Source organism: Nestor notabilis, unplaced genomic scaffold (assembly GCF_000696875.1).
Source record: "Nestor notabilis isolate BGI_N333 unplaced genomic scaffold, ASM69687v1 scaffold20352, whole genome shotgun sequence".
In the NCBI taxonomy this organism is placed as follows: domain Eukaryota; kingdom Metazoa; phylum Chordata; class Aves; order Psittaciformes; family Psittacidae; genus Nestor; species Nestor notabilis.
This window is the reverse complement of record NW_009918955.1, coordinates 27653-49795: the sequence shown is the minus strand read 5'-3', so window position 1 is coordinate 49795 and position 22143 is coordinate 27653. Positions and strand designations below refer to the sequence as shown.

The window sequence follows — 22143 nt, the reverse complement described above, 5'->3', positions numbered from 1 at the left end:
TCAGAAAGGCAGAAACTACAACAGCAGGGCAGGCAGCTTTCCCTCCCCTCACATCTCAGGCAGTGCTGCTCATCATTAGCCTTCTTCCTTGTTAGGGGAGTGCATAATCCAGCATAGATGGATACTAATTTGGATCTTTTAGGAAAAATGGCAATCAAATGACTAAGGAGTCTTGCAGGGATAAGAGCAAGCTGGTGGCTGAGCTTAATATCCCATAAATGGGATACTGAACAAAAGTCTGCTCATCTGCTTTTCCTCCTTTTGTGGTTCCTTCTCCACTGCTTGTGCTGATTTGTTGGTTGGAGTATTTCAGAGCCGCAGAACCTGCTATATGGAACCTACAGAGAAAATAAGGGCCAAAGGCTCTGCCTAAAAATAAATCTGTAATTCATTTTTCTGCTAGTGCCTGTGGGTGAGAAAAAAAACCCCTCTCAATGTTCCAACACCCTACTTATCTGAAGGAAGGATCTATTATATAGTTGTGGGGGTGGGATGGGAACTAGGTAGGGTTACAGAACAGCAGAGCTAAAATTAGAAGCTGTTTGATGTCAGGGAGCAGTGAAGATTAACGTTAGGCAGTTTCAGTTGTGTGTGCTGTAAGGCTGCCACTTCAGGAGTGCAGGCAATGATACCTGCTCTTTCGGTTGGTGTGCCAGTGTCTTGGGGCCACAAGCGTGTAAGAGGAGAAGGAGGGGGTTCGTAATGCCTCTGTCTTTACACTCTAGTCCTGTGATGACTTCAGAATCTAAACTAAAGGGTTGGTGAAAAAGGACCAGGAGGAATGTGTTCTGTATTGTAGGGAATCACTGCTTGCTGTAATACATAAAGGTGACCAGTGTGGGTGTTTGGGATTCTTGCCTCCTGAATTGCATAGTGAAATGATGAAGCCATATAAATCACTTTCAATTTCTTACTGATGCTGCAAGGAGATACTGTGTGCAGTGATCATGAACTTTGTTCTATTGTATTGCAAATGAAAGATGGATTTCCAAATCAATTCTTCCTCAATTTTTTTGAGAAGGCTGGTTAAATAGTTCCATTGCAGTTACATAATTGTGCTGTTATGCCTTTTGTACTGTTCAACCTTCACGTTACAGGTTGAAATGTTATGTTTCAGTGTTCTTTTCTCCCCATCTTCATCGATTCTTCTGCGTCTCCTTATTTCTTCTTTGTGCTTTTTATTCAAAAAGAAGTAATAGGTGCTGATAATCCTCTGCTGAAAGCCATCAGAGCTGACCCACATACATATCAACACGGTGCAAGCGTTTTGGAAAGAAGAAGCTTTCACTCCTCCTTATAAATTCTGCAAATGGATCTTGGGAATCGGAACGTTCCCATTTGCTATCAATGCAGCAGGAAGAGGAAACCATATTAATAGGTCACTCATCTGTCCCTCCGTCCAGAATATTCTGTACATTTTGGCTGAACCTCTGTCCATAAAATACAGTTTCTATCCTTTTCTCTCAACAGAAAATGCTATGACGTTGTGTAAGGTGACCCAAAGAGCAGAATTGGTAGATTTATTTTGTAAATGGTTTCATAGCACAACGAAGAGGTTCACAGCAGGCTTAGTGCTAATTTCTCCGGGCTTTTCAGTAGTGGGAAGTGATAGTAAGCAGTTAGGAGCCTAACCCAAGTGCACTAATGTCAAGGGAAAATCTCGCATGTAATTCACTGTACTCACAATCGCTGAGCCAGAAATAGAACCAAGATCATTACCAGTTTTTGTCCTGGACTGCCATGCTGAATTAATACCTTCGGTGGTAATACGGCATAAAGGACACGTGAAGTGACTATTTTAGTAAAAAAATATATACAAAATTACAGTGCAAGGAGTCTATTTGAAGAAAACCCGCGTCAGTATGAAACCCTTGCTCTGAGACTTGGTTTGCTGAAGCTCTGTGTGATGATAGACTTGTCAAAAGTAGCCCTTTCGTGTTTTCTGTTTGTTCTGTGGTATGGTTTTGGCATCAGTTTTTGATTTAAAATTGGATGACCATCTGTAATTTTGTTCTCTAATACATGTCTGTGTGCTTTCTGAAACCTCTCTGAGGTCAACGAGGCAGAAGAGCTCTTTGACTTACACCATGAAGACATTGTGCTTTGCAGACTTTGCTGCCAACACCCAGCATCTCTCCTTGGGCTGCAGGTTATTTTGGCTAATTGAATCCTAATAATTTGTTTTGCTCTAAAATGGCCTTTTCTGTTTATCAGCTGGTAAAATCACCTTGTGCTCTCTCTGGTCCTTCAGCAGCCTCATAAGTGTCAAGTGAAGGACAAACTGCTTGGGAAGTGTTCTGGAATTCTGCAGCCATTGCTTGCTCAGGGCCTTAGGTTGGGGTGGATGAGGCTGCAGTAAGGCTTCTCTAGAGATTCTTTTCCTCAGTTATGCGGGAGGAAAAAGCATCAAAAGAGGCAAATTGAGTTGAGAAGAGGCTCTAGATAAAATTTAGTAGGTACTCTTTTCCTCTCTCAAAGCTGTTTAACTCCTTGTTCCCTTCAAATGAGAAGCAAGGTCCTGGCTGTTGGAACTGGAAGTCACAAGAAGCCAGTTTTAAGCCTGAATCTGTCACTGGCCACTTGTATCACAATCTTGCCTCTGCCCCAGGTTCTCTGTATGCAGAATACCCATTCGTATATATTATACTATGTAGTATATGTGAATATATATATAGCTATATCATTTACCCTTTGTGCTCCCTCTCACTAAAATGGTTTGATATTTACATTTAAGAAGTGATAGAAATGGTACATTGAACAGTGTTCCACATTTCCTAAGCATATGAATCACCCTGTGTGTGTTAATAGTTTTGTTGAACTAAACAGAAACACTCAGGTACTTCATGTTCCTGCTTGATCAGGGCTATTCTGCTCAGCAAGTGGGTATGGTGAGGTCTGAAATAGCTAAATATTGCCATTGAAGCTCTTGTGGCACATTATGCAAGAATTGCTGTGGCCTGGTCAAGATTTCTTTTGCTTAATCACATTTGTCAACTGAAATTCCCCTTGAGAGCAAGATTCTTCTTTGCCCTCTATTCTAAACTAGTTAGTGGTATTCCTTCGGTTGATTAAGCAGTGTGTTTGTGCTTGAATCTTCCCTTGCATGCCTCTGATTTCAGTCGTGGTCAGAAAGTGCATCTTAATGGCAGGCTGCCATTATTATTATAATAATAATTAATACTTAATATGAATGGTAAGTGCTAATTTCAGTATTTTGACTCTGGTGAAAGGAAATTATATCAATTGAGATATAATAGCAATAATATAATATATCAAAATTAGGGAAATGGAGACCAACCAAAACAAATGCTGTGCATAAACCAGTATCTTTTCTTCCCCTTCTGCAACCTCTCTATGCTCTTGCAGAGCTGAATACAAGATGGTGGAATATTCCCTGAGACTCTCCTTTAGTAAAGTTTTCCATTTGGCCAACGTTAGGACGATGCTGTTGATTACAGTTTATTTTTCCAGAGGCTTATTCTCCTTAAGCATTTTTCCTGGGCGGAATGTGGTCACAGCCAAGTGACCTGCGGGGAGACGCTCTGCTTATTTTCAGCTAGCATAGGATGTAAATGCTGCCATTCTCATCTGACAATGTCACAGCCACTCTGTGCATATGGAAAAGGAGCAGAGGAGTTTGGGTTTGGGTTGGTGGGAGGGGGAATATATATTTGGGATATATATTTTGAATCCTTTTCAAACCACTTGGAATACCAGGTTTGGAAGAATGTGGCTTGACTACACCTAATTTCAGGCCTTGGAACTGCAAGAAGGGAAATGGAGGAGAAAATGAATTGAATGAAAAAGATCTGGGGAGGGAAGGAGGAGGTATATGTTCAGAAGTAGCAAAGATTTAGTAACAAAATAAAACATCCACATATATGCACGTAATATAAGGCACCAAATTAACAGGGTTTATCTTTGGGGTAATAACAGCTCTCTTTAACTGGAGTCGTTCCTTTAATGAAATACTAAGCAAACAAGCCTGTGTTTAAATGACAGGAGGAAGAGATGGCAAGGTCTGAGGAGTCCACGTTTGCAAGGTCTCATCCTTGTGTAGTGATGACACATGAAGTGCTGTGAATTAAAAGGTTTGCACTGGAGACAGAGGCATTTTAGAAAGCTGGTGGAATGTTAGAGCTGTAATTTTGGTGTATTTCTGACCCTCTAGGAATAGAAATAAAGCAGCTATAGAGCTCTGAAAGCAGTGCCCTCTGCTCATGAGGAGATCGGGTTGTGGCTGTGCAGCCCTCAGAACTGGAATTCGTATTTTTATTGAGCTGTCAACTGTTTAAAAAGCAGAGTTCTCATGTGGTGGCCTTCAATCTGATGTACGCTTTAGGAATGAGGTTTGGGAAATGAACTGTTGCTTAACTGCAGGCTGTGAAAGCAGATATGTGTCTAGGGGTTGGAGCTTAGAGAATCTGAGCAATATTCAGTGGCTGGTTGAAGGCAGTAAAACTATATCATTGCTTCAAATGCCTGTTTTGTTATTTTTCCCCAACCTTTCCAACAGGAAGAATAAGTTTCCCATTGATTCTTCTGAGTTTCTATTTTAAAGACAGGTGATAACTGATTTTGGAAATGGATCTAAGATTGTATCGTTTGACAGTGAGAGAGGCTTTTAAAAGGGCCTCTCTTCATTGGACTGGGCTGCTGCCTATGAGGAAAATAGTGGAAAGCAGAGCTAGAGACAGGAAAAAACCATGATGGAATTGAGGCATTGATCCATGCTACACATCCAGCGTAGGACAGTTCCCTACTGTTTGTCTTTACTAATGGTTTGTCTTTTCTAATGGTTACCTAATGCTGTTTATAAACATGACAAGTGAATGAGTTTATACCACTTCTCTCATGCTCTTGGCTGCAAGGATTTGACTTCAGCCTAGTTTATTCCCACAACTGAATAGAATCACATTGCTTGTTGTTATAAAACCTTTAACTACTGCTTCTCTTTCTCTTTGATGTTTACATTCTTCACATACTTGTTGACCGCTTCACTTTGTTTGCCCTTAGAGTTTCTTTTAATAAATGAGCCTCATGAATACTGTGATGTTTTTGTTGCTATCCTTTGAACTTACTGCTCTGTAAGAATCACTTTCTAATTATATGGCAGCACGCTTATAATAAAGTTAGTGGTTGAGACTAATCATACGGAGCTCATACTTCGTCAGCTTCCATGAGAAGTGATTGATCGGATTATGCAGCTCTGAATCACATTCGTCTTTCCTGCTTCTATATCATGTTGCAAGAACATGTCTAATTTGCTTTGTGCTTTTACCCTGCACACTGAGGAGCTGTGCTGCTTGCTTGCTTTCACCATTCTGTGAATTGCTGGGCCTGACTTTGTGTTTCCTCCCTTATACCTGTTTGAAGCAGGTACAGAATCAAGGGCAGTGGTTGGGTAGCGTTCTTTATGCTTTGCCCAGAAGAGAATCAGTCTCTGTTTATATTGCTTGTGAGGCAGGCTTTTATATGTGTGTTTATATACACTTTCAATATGAGTCACATTGTTACCTTCTGCGTTTCCTAACCCCTCTGTAGAAGGTGGCCTTCCAGAGAGTTTATATTTGGAAATACCCCTGTGCTGAAGACAAATATTTCTCCTCTTGCTGGCTGTGCTGCCTGCTGTTGTATTGGGGAAGTAGAAGGTTTGTGTTGTGTCTGATAAGGTTTAGAGAAGGCTGCTTAGTCCCTCCAGCTCAGCAAGATGATGAGATGTAGAAATGACTAAATAGAGAGATTTGTGGGAGTACGGAAGTTGAATTTAGAGGTAATTGGGATGCTTCGGTCCATGCTGACTGCTCTGCTCCTTTGTCGTCACAGAAGCACTCCCTGGTGGTTTTATAAGGGGGATTACAGGGATGTTTAATAAAGCTCTTCTAAAGTGCCCCTGCAAAAATGTTTGAGGCGCCAGGGATGTGCAACAGCGTGTACCAGAACAGGTAGGGAAGAGCAGGAGAAGGGAAGAGGTCCTGATATTTCATAGCTGACATCAGTGTCTGGAGTGAGGAGCAGCCAGGGTTAACTGAGCTCCAGCGATGTGGGCTACAGGGCATTCTTAAAGAGACAGTGGGAGCTTTTCTTTCCAGTGGGCAGCAGCCAGTTCAGATGCCAGAGCTGGCTAGCCAGTTGCAAAGAAGGCTTTGTTTCAGCCATGCCAAGCCGTTATCGGAGCGAGGAATCTTTTTGTCAACCACTTTTGAGAGCATAAAATGCATCGGAGCAGTGAGATTCTTGCCTGGTTTAATGGTCTTTCTGACAGCAGAACTGCTTCTGCCTGCAGTGTAAATGGTGGTTTCGGAACCGGAGAGCAGAGGAGCAGGGAAGACACGCAGCTTCACCCCGGGCAATGCGATGTGCTAACAGGTGGCGATGCCATCACTGAGCTCTTCGTTTCTCATCTCCCAGGCAGGCAGGAGGACTCCTTCCTGTGGATGCAGGTTCCTTTGTGTCTGTGTGTGCGTGCTGAGGTCAGGCAGTTCCTCAGGAAAAAGGATGCCCTGACGCAGTGCAGGGCTGGGATTGGAGATACAGAGGGTCGGGGTGGAAGGGATGGGAGTGTGGGGCGAGAGGACTCTGGTGGAGCAGTGTTTTATCTTCATGGGAGTAAAGGCTGCGCTGAGTAGCTGTTTTAGTGTTAGTGAGTCTCTGGGTGAGCCCAGCAGATTATCCATCCTGGAAGAGTGTCAAGCAAGGTTCAGAAAGTGAGAGTGGGGAAGAATCCATGTGTGAATGGGTGTTGGGATTGAAATTGGGAGTCTAAAGGCAGAGACTGGGATAATGCTTTGGGGGCAGGCTTTAGGAGGCTGATTTTGGTTGGGATAAACTGATTTGAACAATCTGGAGGAATGCTGAAGCTGTTGTAACTGCAACTGAATGACATGATGTAGAAGTGCACACTGCACCAGCCATGCTAACGAAGGCATCAGGCCCTTCTAGGGCCCTTTTCCTTCTCTTCATAAATCTACTCACAGGTCTGAGCTGTTTCAGCTCAGTGCAGTGTGGAATAGGGAGCAGAGGGGTGGTAGAGGGATTGGAGTGGGGCACGTCTGTACCAGCAGATTGGAGCCCAACCTCTGGCACAAAGCAGCTGATGTGCATTTTGCTCTCCCCAGTGGCAGCTATTGAAGCTTTATCCAGCTGTCAGGGAATTCTCTCTTTGTGCTGAGCTTGCATAGGAACAGCATATCTGAGGGAGCAGAGGGGGATGTGGCTTTCTCATCTTCGGAGTGGTATGCCAAGAACGTGATGTGTTCGGGTTGGGTTTGCGGTGCAGTTTTGCTGCTGCTTGTCCCCTGGTGACTACCTTCACAATGTGACAGGAAGTACAATGGCACGATATTCAATTCCATCCTGAAGGGATAAGAAAAGAAGGATACATGGATAATGGAGGCACTACTGTAATGATTCCATAGGGACCTGTAACTAACAGGTGATCTCCTGTTTGTTGCTATTTTCCTTTGTGTGTGTGACAGTCAACCCCTGGTCGACCTGTTTTGCTTTTCTCTTGATCCTCTCTCAAGCTGGGCACAGAGCTGGGATGCACTCAGTCCCTGGGAGTCGAGGTACCTCCCTTGATTGCAGCAGGGCTTGAAATCAGTGCAGCCTCTTTGTCTTCATGCCTTTCACTGCATGGTTGAAGTCTTGTACCATAAGCTTCTCAGGGTGAGGGCCCTGTCTGTCTGCAACCTGCCCAGCCCTCAGCACAGTACTGGAATTACTTTTATTAGTGTTTGATCTTGGAGACATCAGTTAGTGTTATTGATGTGCTTGTTATTCTTCATTTTCAAGCACACTGTCAGTGCAGCACGAGTGCTTCTGGGGTAAAATATGCATCAGCTTATCATCAATGCACTAGAATAGAACATACCATGGTTTCGGAGGAAAACAAGAGATGGATTTAGTATCAAGTGGAAGCTGGCAGGGGATTTAAGGATATGTAAGTGTCTTTGAAATATATGATTAGAAACTCAAGACTGAGAATTTCTGGGAGGTCAGTTCTGCCGCCCTTCTCCACTGCATCATCCCGGTTTCCAGGCCAGGAGCCATTTTACCTGTCCATGATCCATGATGCATTTGCTTTGTGCTCTCCTTTTATCCTGCCCAGGATGCAATACCTGCCCATGTCGGGATGTTATGAAAGCGATAGCTGTATTTACTGGAGGGATCTTGGGCAGTTCCACATGTGATGGCAGTGGTTGCTGAAGAACCTGTCTAGAAATACACTGGCCATGCTAGAAGTGTTTGTCCTGTGTGATGTAGACTCCAGCTCTTACTCAACCACTTCACTTGTTGATGCTGAGCCTAACTCCCTGCATCCTCTTTCCTAACATCCTTTCACCTTGCCTGCTTTTGGCTTTCCACACACTGATTGTTTGAGCGTGGTGCTGAGGACAACAGGTAATGCCGTGTTTCCTGGGTGAGGTGGGATCTGCTACTTGTGAATGCCTTGAATTCTGTGTGGTTTCTTTTATGCAATTAAGGAGAGCTAATTAGCTCCTTTTAGTGCAGTCTCCTTGCAGAGGTAGCTGACCTCTTGTTAATCCTGGATTAAGTTCTTACCAAGAACTGGCTCTTTGTGTGTCCCAGTTAAGACGTTGACACTTTGTTCTCTCTCTCCTTGTTCTCCTCCTCCCCCTCTTCCTCCCCATGCCTTTGAGCACATGATTGCCTGCCTCCTCCATCCCCTAGTACTGTAGGAACCCATGTGCTCTTAGCAGCCACTGTATCTTGCTCCATGAAAATGGCATTGTCAGCTCAGAGAGATTTTTGCCTGATCTGGTACCTGTCTATGAGCCCATTTCATGGAAGGGAGAAGGAAGAGTTTTGGCAGTGCTTCTTATTGCTTAATAGGGTGAGAATACTCTGAGGTTTGAAGAGTAGCACCCATTTTGTACGCTGGAGGGATGTTCCATGTTCTGAGCAGAACAAACAGGACCACACATCCCAGTTGGAAAACTCACCCTGTGCCATGTCGTGCATTCAAAAGGACGGCCTGTGCCTTCATAGTTAAAGAGGGTGTCAAAGCAGCTTCTGTGCTCCAACAGAGGTATAAGCAGAAATATTCAACATGTGCAAAGTAGTAATTACCACCCAGATGCACCAGTTAACCACTAATGCTAATCCTACTTGCAGATCTTGAGGCTGCAGCACTACTCTGAGTTTTCCCTGAGGACATGGTTTCTTGTACGTTTCTGCTATGCCTTTGAAGACAAGGCCAAAAGTACTGTGAAAGTGTAAGTGTCCCTGGTTCTGTTTTGAGCTCAGCTGAAAAGTAGATATGTTGGGGAATATCTGTTTAAATCCTTTAAGCTTTCAAAATAGAGCGTATTAGAAGTGAACAAAGAATTATTGGGAAGGGGAAATGAAAAACCTTGCGTGTTTTCAGACCCATGTTCCCAAACATTTTGCAGATAGACTATGAAAGCCTGCTGCTTGTTTTCCTATCACTGGTATGGCTTACAGGGAGGGTAAGCCACACCGGTTTGAGACAGAGGTTATCTCAAACCTACCTGCTGCTCTGTAGGCCTGGATGTTCAGTCACTGGACTGTCTCGTGTGTATCTATCATCAGTCCTGGGCTTTAATGACTCGGACAATGCATTGTTTCCTCTCACCTGAGAGATGCAATATGCATGAGTGTGCTTGTGTTACGGCTGGGTCTGAGACAGCAGAGCAAAAAGCAGCCCTGTCACTCGGTCCAGCAGGCAGTAAAAGTACTGCTTATGCTGTCTGCATGAACACTGAAAAGCCTGCCACAGAGAGGCATGCTCCAAATTAGAGCATCCTTGGAGCGAGTGCTCCTGATGTATGACTTTCCACCTTGCTGTAGGGCTTGGTATTCAGGCTGTGGCTTGTGACCATGTCACGCCACGAATAGCTCACCACTCACTCCTCCTAAAGCTGTCCTTCACACATAAAATAATGCCCTAGTGCTTGTCTTGATTCTTTAGTACCTGGGCAAGGGCTGAGAGACATACGTGCAAGCAACCCTGGGTTGAATCTTTTGGATCTGATAAAGTTTGTAAAGCATTCGATATGTGGCATGATATTTCAAATTACCCATAGCTTTGTCTTTTGCTTGCTATCCCAGGTAAACCTCAGAATCTCTAAGTCTTGCATTTCTACCATTGCTCTTACTGTGTTTTTGGAAGCAGAACTCCTGTTTTATTCATCTTCTTTCCTGACAGTCTGAAGAATGGGTAGGTCTTAAACTCACGTATTGAATCTATCCTACCACTCCATGACCTGCTTTGAGTCTGCATGTTCTCTATGGTTCCAAATCTGAAGTTGACATTTTACTCAATTTCTTCACAGCCTTTAGGGCAGTGTAGCTCTCATGTGACTTATGAAAGTAGTATCTTGTTCAAACCTTGATAGTCATTCAATCATGCCAAAATGTGTAGAGGCTGAGACACTTCCGACTATTTTCATACATCTTTCAAAGCCGTAAGAGAAAAAAGCACTGAAAGACTCATAGTCTGTAAAACAAAATGGGACCATTCAGATATCTTTGCAAAAGCCCTGTTGAATGCAAGATACAAGACTTGCCTGAATTGATTTTGGCTTGAGATACAGAATAGCTTTTAGGAAAGCATAAAACCTTGCATAATATTGTTTGCCACAGATGGCTAATCTAGCCTTGAATTAGTTACAGTGGTTAGTTCTGTTTACTTCCAAAAACGCCTCTCTCTTGCCTAGTCAGAATTTGTCTTTCAGCACTTGGTACTGTTGCGCTTTCATCTGTTACCTGGTATTATCAAACTCATGTTCCAGGCGATCATGTAAAGCGTGTCATTCCTTGCTCTCCAGTCTGCATTGGATGGATTCAGTGCCACTGTGTTTACTGTTCATTGCTCTTACCTGAACCCTGCCCAGTTTATCCACATTGTTCATGTGTTGAAACTAGGTACAGTCATTACAGTGGGAGTCACACCATCCTTGGATGTGGAGGTACCGTTTCACTGGACACAGGGAATGGGAAAGTTCATATGTTACATGACACTTAAACGTGTTTGTAAACTCACCAGTTCCCAAACTTCTGTAAATGTCTGAAACTTGTAATGGTCATGTATGCAAACGAAAAACCAAGGTGCAAGTTCTGGTGGCTCTGCTGCTCACCTTGGGTCTTTTGACTGGGTGATGATGTATTCTTGTCCGTGCTTAGGTTTGTATTGGAGAAATACTTCAAGGTTTTTGGTGAGGACCACAAGGCTCCGGCACGTGGGTTTCTCCAGTTGCAAAACACGCCAGGTTTACCCATACACACTGAAACCTAATCTCATGAATTGAATGTTAGAGTCTTGAGAAGAAGGCAGTGCAAACTTAAAGCAGATTTCTGTGTTGACAGAAGGTCAATGTGTGTGAGGACAAAACCGCTTCATTGACAGTTTTTTCTTGGCATTACAACTTCTTCTGTTAGAGACTTTCTTCCATTCAGGTAGAAAGCTCCATCCTTATGGGGACTTGCAGATTTAAAGCCTAAAGTCAGCTGTTGCTGGGTAAAGCGACAAATATTGTTGTCAGCTCCTGTGGTTTTGTTACAGATTGATGTTGTTTGGTACTCTTTGTAAGTCTCCAATGCCTGTAAACATGGAACTACACAAGAAATGTTCTCATTTTAACACAAGTTTAACTGCAGAGGAAACCTTGAGAACACAACCTGAACAAATGTGTAATGGAATTAGAGGAATAAAAACCAGATTTGCTTTTATGAAATTAGATTTTTTGTGCCAAGTTTATGTTCGGGGTGAAAGGTGATATATTGTAGGTGCTTGTGGTTGGCAGCACTGTAAATGGAGAAGGTGAATAAAGAAGCTTGGGCACAAAGAGGATGTCACGAAATTGACATCAAACTGATGGATCTCTTAATGAGGCATTGCGTTTGTGAGGCTAGTGGCATGTACACAGTGAACCCATGTACATCTATGTGTATTCTTTGAGTAATATGAAAAAGAGGCTGGTACTGCTGTACTGTTTGTATAAAGACATGTATGGTGATAGTGCTTTCCATTTAAAATCGTGTGCAGCATTTGAATTGCATAGTGGCAGAAGTCTGCTGGAGCACTGATTCTCAAGTGCAGAGCACCTCTTGCTCCCACTGATTGTGATTATGATGAAATGATGGATAATCAACCTTTTGGAAAGATGCTTTTTTGGCACATTAGCACAAAAGCTGTGACTGATTTTAAAGAGAAGAGAGAATGGTCACCTCTGTGCAAGGAATGGGTAAAATGCAACAAAAGAAGGGAAAGGGCAGAGTGAGGAGTATTTACATCACTTAAGGCACAGCTCCTTCTGTTATCAGTGAGGAGCAGCAAGTCCCTGAGGGGGTTATTTGCGGCATCTAAATCTGGCTGTACTCAGACTCCTGACTTAGGTGCTCTGAATCTGCTCCGGAGCTGCCTGCCTGGTTCAGTTGATACCACAGGGAACTGAAAATAAACATTAAATCTGGGTGATGTGAATGGAGACTGGAGACTGCTGAGGAGTACAAGTGATGTAGGGTGCAAACTTTTGAGCTACAGCAGTGCAGGAGCTTCTCTGGGTACTCTTTAAGGCTTGTCTATGCTGCAAAGTTGTTTCACATTTAAGATCCTAAAATAATCCAGAGTCCTTCACACATGGGCAGTTGTGCTACAGATCCAGGGTGTTAGTACAGGAGGCTGTTCCACATCAGTTCTACACTATTTCCTTGCACAGAAAAGGTCTGATTTCATATGCTGGAGGAAAAAGTGCAAGCTAGTTGATTGGTTTGCTCTCTTCTTTTTCATCCTTCAGCCTATGGAGTTTATATTGAACTGTGAGAGCCCTTGAGAGGAACTGAAACCTTTTTATTCTGCGCTAAAGTTGTCCATGAGTGGGAGTGTGGTGTTAAAGCAATGTGTATGTCCCCTAATGAAACACCACATACTGATGCTGCTCTAGGGTTGTAAGCTTGGCTTGATAACACGTCTTTTAAAATCCCAGGCCTGTTTGCACATGGATAGGCATGAAAAATGAAACCAAATTAACCTTTCTAGTTGAAGCAAGCTAAATCGAGTTGAGGTCACCTTAATTCCGAGTGAGTGTGTCCTCACAGTGTTTAACTCAGTTTAGATAATCCACTTCACCAGTTAATTAGGGTTTAATTTCCCTGACTGTTCCTGCATCGACGTGCTCCCAGGTTTCCAAACTTCCCCCCATGTGCGTGAATGGCCCGGTGTGCACACAACGAGGATGAGGATGGTCTCCTCAACCTGCAGGATCCTCAGCTTTGTCGTACTTGATGGGCAGCATCCAAAAGCGACAGGTATAATAGGGGGACACCGGGGAGAAGTTGCAGGAGGTCCCCCCCCGCTGCTCTATCTGGAGAAGGGGAATAATGAAGGCACGAAGGGGGCTGCATTATGTAAAGCAGCAGCTCTTTTCTGCGTGCGCACGCGTGTGTGTGCTGCTGTGCGCGTGTGAAAGAACCAGCAGCGACAGCGGGAGAGCAGCACGGGCCGAGCCACACAAACCACCATCACCACACACGGTGGGGAGGGAGGAAGGGAGGCTGAGCCATGGCGGGAGTCCCAGCACTATGCTGAGAGACGGGGCTCCCCGTGAGGAGCCCCTTGCACCCCCTGTCTCCCTGTTCCCTTCGGGAAGAGGGCTCTGAGATGGTGCAGGAGGTGAGTACCCTCCCGCCTCACCACTGGCCCACCCTCGCTCGCTCCCCGCCACGCACGAGTGCATGAATGAATGAATTCCTAGCTGCTCCGCGCTGCACTACGGTCCCTAATGGCTACCAGGTTAGTGTTACTCTCCTGTTCCTTCTGCTGATGCCTCTCTTCCTCTCCCCTCCGCGTGTGTATGTTCCACCGGGGTGTGTGTGCGGGGATGTGTGTGGAAGGGGTGTGCGTGCTGTGCTCAGCACAGGTCTGCCGAGCAAACCCACTGCCGGAGACATACGCTTTCAAGGCAGATTAAATCTGGAGTCCATGTTGGTTGCCGCCGCTGCTGCTGCTCCTTTCTGTTTGGGGGACTTGAGAGCAGACAGCGTGACATCATGTTGCAGAGATGCTTCGTTTCTTTTTCCTTCCACAAGCTGATTCCTTTTCCCCCTTGTTCTCCCCCGTGCACGCACCCTACTTCTCCTGCAGTGCAATTGCTAAAGCAGCCTTTTTGATTGTTTGAAACCACTGATGGGCAAATCTGATTGTGTGCATTTTCAGCTTCCATTCCCCTCACCCCTCCTCCTTTCCCCTTCACGCCTGCTGTCTCCTCCATCCCCCCGTCCCCAAAGGGGCAGTTATTGCTCTCATAACATCTGGGGCTACGGAGGGAGGCAGAAGGGGGTTGAAGCCGGAGGGACTGGCGATGCGTCACGGGAGGGCAGCTGGAGCTGCTGCGGGAAGATGGTGTATTTGTTTGCCCATGTGCTCCCTCGCTCTGAAAAGGGCTCGGAGCATGCACACTGATGCCTTGCTTCTGCTCTGCATTCCTCGCTGTGTTTGTGTGTTTGCAGTGATGGGGAGGGCTGGAATTCAGTTTGTGCTGCTTGTTTTAGGCTGTCCTTCAGAGTTTATACAGGTGGCTTTGTTTTTTGGCAGTAGGAAATGGGGTGTGCTTATAGGCAGTGACAGTCTGCGTAACCCCGATTCCCTACAGAATTGCTTTTACTTAGATTACTGATGATTAGCATTGTCCTATCCGTCATGGAAAGCACTGATTCAGTACAGAGGATATATTCCTGTTCCCTTGCTTCATTAAGTCACATGCATATGCAGGAAAACTCCTTTTGAAGCTGGTAGGTTTAGGATAGAGCTTGTCATTTTGGCTCAGTGGGAAGGAAACTTCAAGCCAAATCTCAGAGATACATTTTACCTTGGTGAAATAACTTTGGATGCCCAACATTGGGCCAAGGGAAGCCTCCAACTGTCTGTGCCACTGAAAAACAGAAAGCTGGATAAAGCAAGAGAGAATATGTTGTGTGGGGGCACAAGCCTGAACCAGGTCCTCAGGACAAAGGGCTGTGTGTGACTCCTGCACTGAGGGTGTCTGACTCTTCCTAGTATCCCTTGACCCCCTCTATTTTTAAGTTTCAGCTGGACACTGTATGGTTAGTGCAGAGCAGGGGTTGCATGGAGGATATCACGGTGAGGGGCTGTGAAACTGTTGCATCGTTGTTTTCACAATGGTGAAGGGATGAAACATCATGAGATGAACAAAAGAAATCGATTTGATCCCAGCTTTGACGGTTACAGCATCTTCCATTAACTTATGAAAGCTGATGCTGATGAGCAGCAGGAGTGAGTGGGAAGATGCGAAGCTCTGGCTTTGTCTTCTACTCCCCAGATACACAATATCACTGTCCACCCCCGCTCTGTCGCTGATAAGATGTGGTGTGAGGCTTCATTAGATGTTTAATCTGTGGTTTAAAAAAAACCCCTGCCACAAGGTCGGAATGTGTTGAGGGAAATGCTACCTGTGCTGGTGCTGAAGTCCTGGGATGCTCATAGCCTTGCTATGTTATAGCAGGAGAAGGGAAGAGTGCCTGTGCCGCTCTTTAGGTAATCTAGGTACATCATGCCTCTGTCCTCATACAAAAATGAGCATGGATCTTTATCACTAGCTAGATAGTGCTACATTGCATTATTCTCCCTTGAAACAATGCAGATGGACTGATGTATGACAGCAACATTGCATGTCCACACCATTGAAGGACTTTGCTAATAATAAGGTCTAAAATAAACACGCTCAGATTTATTTTAACTTCACTTTTTATTCTTTGAGCTGTCAAGATTTCAAACTTTCCTTCACATCAGAGATGGCTTAACCATGTCCTTCATTATTGTATTTTTTAAACAAGAACTTGCAAGCCCTGTTCTATCCCAAATTCTGGGCTCTGAGATTTTCAAGAGAGCATGAGATATTGCAATTCTTGCTGTTAATTACAGCAGTCACTGGCATTGTGGTGGGGAGGAGAGGAAACAAAGCCCATATCTGTTCCTTCTTTAAAAGTACAACCACAGACCGAGTGACCTGCAGCTAACCATGTTGGGGCTGTGTCTGAGACATGCATTCAGCCTCACAGGGATGTGAAATACTCATTTTGCATTATTTCCCCTTTATTGCTCCCCAGGTTTCATTATATTATCCATCATGCTTTGTTCCATGTGGTTTGCCTTCCACCAGAGCAAACTGAACTATATTAATCTGTGGGTGATGAAAGGGTTTGGTGCATGATTTGTAACATGTGTTGGTTCTCTGCAGATTATGAGCCTCTCTAAATTAGGACTGTTGCATTATTGGCCAGTATTATTAAGGTCTGTCTTGTTCTATTTTGACAACATTTTCCAACATTTTATTGGGATTTGCAATAACTCCAAGTAGAAAGGGAGACGTAGAGGCATTGTTTCAAACGCAGCACACTAGGAGCTTCTGTAAGATATCAGCCCATTTGTCCATCAGGGTTGATAGTCTGTCTCTAGTGGTAACCAGTATCAGATGGTTCAGAGACAATGACATTGTTAATAATACATTCGACCAACCTTGCAGGGCTGTATATGGGCAGAAGGCAAATTCCTTCCTAACGCTTGCAGTGATTTGCTAATCCCCTGGAGCATAATAATTGCATTAATTTTGCCTCATGAATATGTAAAGATGCTATTGAATGTCATAGGAGGAGGGCGCCATTCTATGAAACATCAAAACAATCACAGTAAATCTTTGACAAGGATGGACTTTTCTATTAAAAACCAGTTGTTTAAATAACATGAAGAAATTATACTATTCCCACTATTATTTTTAAAGCAATTGCTATGAAATACTGCTCACTTTCTGTACAGCCCTCCAGGTATCACTGCTTTTTAATGTAATGCTTGCTTTTTTGTCTTTTTTACTGGGAGATGTAATATAAGTATAGCATTTTGTTACTGCTTGTAGAGCCATGGCAAGCCCAGGGAATTGCTGGAGGATATATGGAGGTTTTCATTCTTGGATTATCAATTTGAAGTGAGTGTAGGTTGGTGATGATCAAAAGTTGTTACCATCTGCTTGCTGTTTGCTAGACTGCATAATGAGTTTCTGAATCTCATCTTTTTCCACTGATGTCAGACTGTACCACAGAAAAGTATCTTTGTGGGTGTCTAATGAACCCCTTTACTAGCTGTTTCTGAGGAGAATTAACTCCTTTTGTACTACATCCAGGCTTGAGGTGCCTTCTTGACCTTGCAGCTTTTCCTGCTCTTTACAAGGCTTTATCAGTAGAGTTCTGTTTTATGCTTGAGGATCTCCTTCACTCTTGTTTAGGAAAGCGTGTAAGCACAGGCTTGACTTTGTTTGCACAGATTTCAGACATACAGAGTTCGATACATGCTTAAGTTTTTGCTGTTTTGGAGGCATACAGTGCTCAGTACTTCATAGAATTAAGCCCAACATTTGCAATGCTGTGGTTAACCCCAATTTTGGGCCCTGAAGAGCTTGTTATCGGGTAGGTACTATGGGCTGCGGGGAGATGCAAGCAACTTAAGTACATTTACTCCTGTAAAGTAAGTTCTTCTGAGACCTGTGGCAGACTTTGAGGCTGCCAATTAGCTTTCCAGATCGAGGAAGTCAGAGGGGTTTAGAAATACACTGCAGGAAATGGTGTCATTGATGTGTTTCTGCTGCCTGAGAAGCTGGTGATCACAATGAAGGTGGGAGCATCATGTACCTGAAGCTGCCACTTGTTTAGATGAGCTGCCCTTGTTACAAATCCTTTGGTACTTTTCATGACATAGTGATTATTTTAATTCACATCCTACAGCTGACAGATTCAAATGGATGCGCTGTGTGTCGTCTTACTGTGGGTATTACTACCTGAGAGGGGAACAGGCTCTGTTGTAATGGTGGGCAAGGTGATTACTGCAGAAGATCTGGTGGGATGGACAGACTTTCATGTCAATTCAGGGATGCTTGTATGTCATTCATGTAACAGACTCGAAGTCAGGTTTCTTGCTGAGTTTTCCATTAGAGCATTGCAAAGAGATCTCAGGGCTCCTTTATAGCTGTAAGAATCCCAGGCATAGCTTGTGGAATACAGACTGCAGCCATTCCCAACAGCTTCTGCTTGCTGAAGTCTCTTTTCCCTGGCTGGTCCAAATCTTTACAGGAAATACTCCACGAGAGAAGGAAGTTTGTGTTCTTTATGTCTTGCCTTGCATCCTTGCTTTGTGGAGCGTACAACGTAGGGTATGACCGGGTAGCTTGTCTGTGCATTGCCAAATATCCATTCTTTTTCTATCACCTAAAGAAAAGCTCAGATATTGAGGCTTGTCCTCCACGTGACTGAACAGAGTTTGGCCTTTTCCTATCTGCATCACACTTTCTCATGTTATTTTTACTGCAGCTCCAATCATAAGACGAGGTGTTTCTCTTAGGCACAGTATGAACATAAACCAAGACGACACGCTCTGTCTTCTGTGCTTTCATATACTCCATACACTCCACCTAGGAGCAAGGGGCTGCTGCTTAGGTGGGCTTGTTTGTGTTCTGTCCCTTACTTAATCTGTTGCATCTACTAAAGGCTCCACTGCGGGGGTATGGGAGGCCCTGAATGTGCTCTGGTCAATTAGGTCTGTAAAGCATTATTTATTACTATTATTTCATTTCAAAGTGGGTCAAGCCGTTTTGGCATTTCAGGCGCTGATTCCTGGTTCAATGGCAGGCCGTGGTCACTATGGCAACTGCAGAAAGCGTTCGTCATGGCTGTGCCTTGGGTTAGATTCAAACTTCAAGGACTGAGCAGGAGCAGCGAGTTTTAGGGGCTCAGGGTAGGGGGAGGCGAGTGGGACGGAGCTGCAGGCTTGGGGGTTTTGTGCCCATACTTGCTCTTGCAGAGATGACAGGCTGAATCAACAGTGTTCCTCATTGTGTGCACAGCCGTAGAGCCCTCCATGTAACAAATACTCAGTATTGCCCAGTCATCAGATAGTAAAAGGTGGATTCAGACCTTCTCAATTTGATCAGCTCCATGTCTCCTGCCTTAAGAGAGAGCCTAAGAAGCTGTCTGTTTTCCTCTCTCAATGCAAAGGTGATAATCCATACATACCTAACACAATAGGTACAGATGGATTTAGATTGTTAGAGCATGCCAGAGATGCTCAGTGACTGGAAAATGAACTTGGAGACCAGAGAATGCCTGAGATTGTGCTTGGCACCAAAACATACAGCTACAGCAGCGTGAACGGAGCCTGGACAAACACATACATGCAACTTTAAGGGAGTTAGTGCTGATGCTGCTCCTGTGTAGCTGCAGCAGCATGGGTTACTCAGCATGCCTGAGGAGTGGGTAAGACCATGGGTGATCAGCTTGAATTGGCCTCCATAGCTGCACACTGCTTAGCCGTGCCTGTGCTAGGTGTGCTAAGCCTGGTTGGAAGCAGGTATGTGCTAGAGTGTGAAAACTGAGACTGTATCTTCCGTGCCTGTGTGTGAGTGTGTACTGGAGCTAGTATTAATGTATTTATTGCAGTCCAGAAAAGGCAGAATTTGTCTCATTTCTCATTTGACTATGGTTTGAGTAAGACTATCAAACTTTTTAGTGGTCTCATCTGAGTTTCACATACACATAGTACTATATACACTGTACTATATAGTACAGCTATACCCTGTTTTGAACTGGTTATATTGTCTTTTACTTTAGAAGCAGTAAAAACTCTGTGCTCCTTCCTATCTGCAACCTTGAAAGCAAGCAGAACCTTGGCTGAATTTGCCTTAGTCTGTGTAGAGTTGCTTGAAGCTGAAACTCAAGAGTGAAACTTGTGCATGTGAACTCACATGAACTGAAAATGAGAAGGAGGTTGTGCATGATAAACCCAGGTTTCATAGAAGAGAAATGAGTATGTCTGTTCAAACTGATTTAGCGCAGTGGGATGTGACTCAGGAGCATTGGCTTCAAATTCTTGCCTTGTATTGCTGGGGATCATCTTTAGTTCAGTCTTTAGTTCCAGGTACCATTTGGAGGGATTAAAAGTTGAATATTGCTACAGTTGTGCTGTACACAGAGTGGTGTTCAGTATTCCAGTGTCTTCACCAAGGAAAGGGGGCACACAATTTGCTGTTGGCGTTTCTCTTACCACTTGTAAGCTTGTTGTGCATATGAGAGTGAAATTGGCTCCTGTTGATGTTTGCATATGCAACTTTGCAGTGTTCTGTCTGCAAATTGTTTAGGGAAAATGTCATCACTTGTGTGTTAAAACAAACAGTGACCAAGTAGAGGGTAGTTTATGAGACCAGTTCATCCAGTACTAAGCCAGTAGATTGTGATAAAGATAGTGATAAATATCACTCCTTGATAAAGGAGTGTATTACGTTATCTAACTACCATGCGTAAAATGATTTTGGCATCTTCAGAGGTAAGAGGTGGATGTGATTTTTTTATCTGAGAATGAATGAAACCTCAGGCATGTTTTCAGAAAGGAAACAATCCATTTTAAGTCCCCCACTGTACATCACATTGTGAGAAGCAAACTTCAGTTTGCTGTATGTAATTGGGCTTAAATTATAGCCCTCAAGAGTTCAATTGCACTCACTTCTTTAATGCAATCCCTTACAGCTGTAATTGCCTCACCCTTTTCCTATTGCATACTCTTCTGTCTCACTCAGATGTGGCTTTGCTTTCGAATGCTCAGAAGATAACAGAGTACAGTAACAACTCTGCATGGCAGAGTTAGCACAAAGTTCATCCTTGGATCAGCCCAGGTTCCACTGTGATCTGCAGGTTGCAGGGTTGAACAGTACCAGCAGGGAAGGCCTCAAAGATGTTTGTGCTGGTCATAAATAGTTTTAGCTCTTAAAGGAAATGAGTTACACAGGGAAAAATGGATGCAGCGTGTGGTATTTTGAAGTGTCTGGCAGGAAGAAGAGGCATCAAAAGAGAAGGAACAGTGAGGAAATCTGAGTTTTCCTGTTCTGTATAAATATGTATGTAACTGGCTTTCTGATATAGGTGTTAGGACATTTACTGAAGTTCCATTCCCCTAAATGTTTCATATCTTCTGTAAACCTCTGAAAGGTCTTGTTTTTCCCCAGTATGAAAGGGCAACTTCTCTTTCTTTAAATCATGAAAGCTTTTATGTCATAGCAAAACGTTTCCGTGCACAACTCGAATTGGTGTGGGAAAGGATGGTTTGATACAGGAAATCATGACTGTGTTGTCTGTTATCATGACTCCCCTCCCAGTGCCCCATCGTTTTTGATGATCTTTAATGGAGTGTTTCCTAACAGACATGGTTCCATTTTTGTGCATCCTGTTGAGACTAGTTATACTTGCTGGAATAAAATAAAGGAGGGACACAGTGGGACTCTATTAAGAGTGGACTCCACTGAGAACACACTGACATCTCCCTCGTTCTTGGGAGCAAGTTTAGGTTTCCTAAGCTCAGATCCTCTTTTTAAACCCTCAGAGCTGACAGGAGAGAATGAGTTCATTCTTGTGGGCATTCCTCTGTGGTCAGATGAACTGAAGAGTGGGTGGAGAAAGACCCTGGCAAGGGAACTGCTGTAGTTCCCTTTGCCACTGGTAAATGATAACTGCCTGCAGCCTAATTTCACTGTGGATGTAAGTCCTTCGTGTGGCATTGGGTGCATTGCTTCATATTTGTCTGCCGTGCTGGTGGACCAATCTGTGAGTGAAGCTCTAGCTCAAGAATGGATGCGGTTGTATTCTGTTTGAGCTGAAGATCATTAACCCTGCTCATTCTCCCTTCCCCTTTGCAGTACTGCCAGTAACTCCAACCGCAGCACGCCTGCCTGCTCCCCGATCCTGCGCAAACGCTCCCGGTCCCCGACGCCGCAGGACTCCCAAGGAGACGCCATGGTGGAGAAAGGCTCGGACCACTCCTCGGACAAATCCCCTTCCACGCCGGAGCAGGGTGTACAGCGTAGCTGCTCCTCTCAGTCAGGCCGCAGCGGGGCCAAGAACTCCAAGGTAAGCAATGAGCAAATGACTTTGGGCAAGACGTGCATGTGTCCCCAGCTCTAAACCCTCTAATGCAGTACACTGGCTTTGTCTGTGCCTTTTTCCCTCTGGCTAACTTTCCTCTTTCTTCCCGCATCATCCTTCTGGAGATTCTCCGAACTGGGATCCATTTGTGTAGGTCAGACTTTTGCACAACTATAGCATCCTTTCAGT

The 22143-nt window shown here is 44.2% G+C and overlaps 1 protein-coding gene across 3 annotated transcripts in view; it reads left to right on the top strand.

The window, feature by feature from the left end:
- Positions 1–21732: 21732 nt before the first annotated feature.
- The window catches only part of GRAMD1B (GRAM domain containing 1B), a 28063-nt gene continuing 27652 nt past the window's right edge, over positions 21733–22143 (top strand). For 2 of the 3 annotated variants that reach the window (XM_010010002.1, XM_010010001.1), the window contains exon 1: positions 21733–21939. In XM_010010002.1, coding sequence (XP_010008304.1) covers positions 21826–21939 — 114 coding nt within the window. In that variant the 5' untranslated portion in view covers positions 21733–21825. The remainder of the gene's footprint in view (positions 21940–22143) is intronic. The other variant, XM_010010000.1, reaches the window with a different exon arrangement.